At 41.9% G+C, this 5,167-nt stretch overlaps 1 protein-coding gene across 1 annotated transcript in view; it reads right to left on the minus strand.

Annotated features, from left to right (window-relative positions):
• The window catches only part of LOC102305360 (ATP-binding cassette sub-family C member 4), an 18,169-nt gene that overhangs the window by 7,530 nt on the left and 5,472 nt on the right, over positions 1-5,167 (minus strand). The window contains exons 6-12 of the mRNA XM_042213446.1: positions 4,575-4,654; positions 3,375-3,525; positions 3,154-3,273; positions 2,643-2,753; positions 1,215-1,315; positions 917-1,108; positions 678-833 (exon numbers count right to left, since the gene is read on the minus strand). Coding sequence (XP_042069380.1) covers positions 678-833; positions 917-1,108; positions 1,215-1,315; positions 2,643-2,753; positions 3,154-3,273; positions 3,375-3,525; positions 4,575-4,654 — 911 coding nt within the window. The remainder of the gene's footprint in view (positions 1-677; positions 834-916; positions 1,109-1,214; positions 1,316-2,642; positions 2,754-3,153; positions 3,274-3,374; positions 3,526-4,574; positions 4,655-5,167) is intronic.

Below are 5,167 nucleotides of genomic sequence, written 5' to 3' on the forward strand. Positions count from 1 at the left end.
CAACTCCAGACAGATTTGGTGTTTAACACTAAATCAGAGTTAACGTACCAACTCTCCAAAAAGAGTTAAATTAACACTCTCTGGTGTGGACCCATATAGACACTTTATAAATGTGTTGAAATCAAATCCGACAGTGTTAATTTGGACGTGCTGGATTTGCTGTGATCACAGATATACTTGATTTGAGCATAAATACAAGGTGTACTAATCAGTTTCATACTACACATTTTCATTTTTAATTTAATTTAATTTGCTTTCATTTTGTTTTTCTTGTTTTTACTTCCTCAAAAAATAAGCCTTGAAGCCCCATATTCTTTTACCACTGCTTGGCTTACAAACGAACAGATCCTTAGAGCCAAGGGTCACAGAGGAGTTTGTTTTATAACTTCAGCACTTTGCTACAAAGCTCTACATGCAGGTCCACACAAGTGTTACATTATAAAATCCTCCCAACAGGTGATGATAACACGATAAGATACACAGCAGTGCATGGGCAGAAGCAAAGAAGAACGTGGGTACTAAACACGAGTGCAAAATTATGTAGGCCTACGATTTAAGGTCTCTCTCATCAGGCAGGTGTTCTGTGCAGCCACAATACATTTTCCTCATAAATTCCAGCTATGAAATGAAATATCAAAAAACACAATAGGCAGAATAGGTGTCATCTGATGTTGTACCTGAGGAATGATGGACATCTTCTGGCGCAGGTCATGGAGGCCGATCTCAGAGGTCACAACACCGTCGATGCAGATCTTCCCCTGGGGCTCTGCCAGGCGGAAAAGAGCCGAGACCAGAGAGCTTTTCCCCGCTCCTGTTCTACCCACAATACCGACCTGACCCAGACGAACACACAGAACATCAACAGCTGATCATCACCCAGACCCACCCACTATCTGTCTGCAAACAAATGTGTCACCTTCTCTTTGGCATGAAACGTGGCACTAATCTCTTTGAGGACCGGCGGTCCGTCTGTGTTGTAGAAGAAGTTCACTCGATCAAAGGTTATCATTCCTTGGCTCAGCCAATCAGAGGGAGGATGCTGCTGAGTTTCCCAGGGCCCTTCATTTTTTAGCTCAGTGTACTCCACCACCCTCTCCACTGATGTCATCTGAAAAAAATCACGAGCTCCCTTCAGCAGGTCATAACAGCATGTCATGTGAATATCTGATAACAGAAGAAAAAAGCCTTAAATTTAAATGTCACTCTGTTTTTACCATGTTCTCCACCTCGGCACTTTGTCTCACTGTCCACTGGAAGTTTCCCATCAGTGTCACAGCATAGGTAAGAACCAGGCCAACCTCTCCAGCCACCAGCCCTAATAAATTTAAGAAGGAAAAAAAAAAGACTACGTGAGTTTGTTCTTCTAAACCTATTTAACAAAGTGTTGAATTGGCCAGTGTGCTGCCAGTTTAGCTTTTGTAGCTTTAGCTTGGACACTGGTATTGCAGTCAGTAACACATTGCCATCTTTACATAATTTTTAGTCAAATCGTTTTGTAACTGCAAAAGTAAAAGATCATTGTGCAAAGAAAGTGACACTAGTAAGAGACAATGGGGTTCAGATCAGGTGAACAAGGTGGCCATGTCATTAGTTTTTCTTCTTTTATACCCTTTCTTGCCAGCCACGCTGTGGAGTACTTGGACGCGTGTGATGGAGCATTGTCCTGCATGAAAATCATGTTTTTCTTGAAGGATGCAGACTTCTTCCTGTACCACTGCTTGAAGAAGGTGTCTTCCAGAAACTGGCAGTAGGACTGGGAGTTGAGCTTGACTCCATCCTCAACCCGAAAAGGCCCCACAAGCTCATCTTTGATGATACCAGCCCAAACCAGTACTCCACCTCCACCTTGCTGGCGTCTGAGTCGGACTGGAGCTCTCTGCCCTTTACCAATCCAGCCACGGGCCCATCCATCTGGCCCATCAAGACTCACTCTCATTTCATCAGTCCATAAAACCTTAGAAAAACCAGTCTTGAGATATTTCTTGGCCCAGTCTTGACGTTTCAGCTCGTGTGTCTTGTTCAGTGGTGGTCTTCTTTCAGCCTTTCTTACCTTGGCCATGTCTCTGAGTATTGCACACCTTGTGCTTTTGGGCACTCCAGTGATGTTGCAGCTCTGAAATATGGCCAAACTGGTGGCAAGTGGCATCTTGGCAGCTGCACGCTTGACTTTTCTCAGTTCATGGGCAGTTATTTGGCGCCTTGGTTTTTCCACACGCTTCTTGCGACCCTGTTGACTATTTTGAATGAAACACTTGATTGTTCGATGATCACGCTTCAGAACTTGGCAATTTGGAGACTGCTGCATCCCTCTGCAAGATATCTCACTATTTTTGACTTTTCTGAGCCTGTCAAGTCCTTCTTTTGACCCATTTTGCCAAAGGAAAGGACGTTGCCTAATAATTATGCACACCTGATATAGGGTGTTGATGTCATTAGACCACACCCCTTCTCATTACAGAGATGCACATCACCTAATATGCTTAATTGGTAGTAGGCTTTCGAGCCTATACAGCTTGGAGTAAGACAACATGCATGAAGAGGATGATGTGGACAAAATACTCATTTGCCTAATAATTCTGCACTCCCTGTATTTGAGATTATTGAAGGAGAGTTAAATGAATGGACTGTTGTTAATTCTTTACCATCTCTGAGTAATATTAAGCCAAATGCTGTGAGGGTAATAAATATGGAGCAAATGCTGTCGAGGCGTAGTGCAAACCAGCGGGAGGTCATCAGGAACAAAAACCAGGCCTCTGAAACAAAAGAGCAGAAAAAAACTTGAGACTGAGTTACTGAGATTTGAACTTGAGTCAACAATACTCCATCAGCATTTTACAGCTCAGGGGTACAAAACTGCAAAGGTAGACTTATTTTTTGTATCTGGATTACTACAGGGCAAGTAATAGACCTCGTTTGTCGTTCAATTTCTTATTTGTCTTCTTTTTGCTTCGTTAAGCAGATACGTCATACATTGAAGCCCTGACTGCAGTGGCCTGGGTTCAGGTCTTCACCATTTTGCTGCATGTCTTTCAAAAATGCAGCATAGTAAAGTTGTCTCACAGAATTTTTGGACTTAACACTGAAAATTAATCAGTCACTTTACAAATTCCAGTCAGCCTGGAAAGTGTAAATGTTTATTCTTAAAGAGTAAACCTGAGTGCAGGTCCTGATGGGCATCAAAGTCTTTCTTTAACTTCTCTTCTGATCTGGAAGCTCTGATTGTAGAAAGACCATTAAGGGAAGAGGACAGCTGTGAGAGAACTGGACTCCGAGCTGTAGAAAAGGCAAAATGAAAAGACAAGAACTACTTTTGCTGGCCCTTTCAGATTATTTTTTCCCCCAAAACAAATTATATAAATAATAAATCAACATACTTGTTGACTCAAGGCGTTTGATATCACGTGAGGTACGAAGGTACAAGCTCCTCAAATACAGAAAGATTAACAGGAGAGGCACAACAGGGATGAGGATGAGAGGAATAACTGAGGCTGCCACCGCGATAACGCCAACATTCTGTAAAAATAACTTAAAAAAAACATCATATAATGAAAATACTGAAAGATCTTGTTAAGTCAAAATAAAGAAAACATGGACCAAAGTAATGAGTGCTACACCTTCTAATCATTTAAGTAATAGTGGCAACTGTCAGTTCATGAAATTTCTTCCCTCCTAGATATTCCACATTCAGCTTTAAGTGGAGCCATTTAGCAACCACAGCATGAAGTGGCAGAGTTACAGAGTGGGGTCACTCTGCTGAGGCACATAGCGCGTTTAAAAAACTACCAGTGCTCAAAAAGCATACAAAAACTCTATGCTGGAAGTCCCAAAAACGTGATTATGTTCATCTGGACGTAGTGTTTTCAGTGGGAGAAACCTCCGGAAGAACCAGGCTCAGGGAGGGGCGGGGCCATCTCCCGGTTGGGGTGGGAGAAGGAAAACAGGATAAAAGACATGCTGTGGAAGAGAGCCAGAGATACCTCCCCAATCTTATAAACAGCACATTTGTACAATGACTGAAACCAGCCCAGTGAATGAACAATGGGCTGTGGGGTCAGTTCCTTGATTGTTAATATGCAAATTGCCATGACCATTGATCAACAATTACTGATCAAAGCCCACTGATCATTGATCAAGGGCATGGGTAAAATTCACAGAGAGTTGGGGTATGGCTGCAATCACAGCATTGTAAGTTGGTGAAAGATGTACCCTTAGGCCCGCTCCTCGATTCAGAGATGGTCTTTCCCTTTTCACGTAAATGGCCTCCTTGACTCCACGCTCAAACCAGCGTTCCTCCCTATCCAGGATGTGTAATCCTCATAAACTTGGGGAAACCTGCAGTCAGTCCAGACTGAAGAAGTCACTTGGATGAGTGATGAAACGTTTCTCCCACAAAATGCTATGTCAAGATGAACAGAATCAATTTTTTGGGATTTCCTTACATGGATGATTGAGCATGTATGCTGGAAGGTTCATAGCATGGGTTTCTGTGGACAAGCAGCTCCTGTAAATGTAACATGGTGTAGGTGGCACAGTATTTTTGTCTACATATGTATATAATTTATGGTAGTCTTTACTTGATAGAAGTCCACAAAGGTGATAGGTAGCACGGAGTCCATTTGGCTGACATCTTTGGAAAACCTGTTGAGTATTCTTCCTACAATGCAGACACAGTTTTAATTAACAGGACTATGTTGTCAAAGGGCAGAATGTCAACTTGAAAATATTCTGTGTTATAAGTGGATGTGAGGCCTGCAGTTTAGACTTTAGGAGTTTCTGGCTAATGTGTGTGATTGCTTATTGAAAATGGTTTAAAAATGAAATTAAAAATGAAATTAAACCAAATCTGTGAGCAGAATGTGAGAAAATGACAGCTTTAAAGTTATGTCCTAGATGTTTATGCACTCTATACAGAGATCTCAACTAAAGTAAGCAGGCTAACATGTTAATACCAGCCTTAAAAGCTTTCAGTGTCTCCTCCGGTGTTATTGGATAGTTAGCAAGATTTAATTCTGCGGTTTGTCTTTTAAACATTGGGGATTGATACTTACGAATTTTCCAGTGAAACACTGCCCCAATTGGTGACAGTTTTGATTTATTTTTGAATTAGAGTTGTAGAGGCTAAGCCTACGCTTGAAGCCACTGAGGTGGTCGTTAACGGGGGTGACGC

The sequence above is a fragment of the Haplochromis burtoni genome, unplaced genomic scaffold, assembly GCF_018398535.1.
Source record: "Haplochromis burtoni strain Fernald_Lab_line unplaced genomic scaffold, NCSU_Asbu1 Contig_443, whole genome shotgun sequence".
NCBI classification, from domain to species: Eukaryota; Metazoa; Chordata; class Actinopteri; order Cichliformes; family Cichlidae; genus Haplochromis; species Haplochromis burtoni.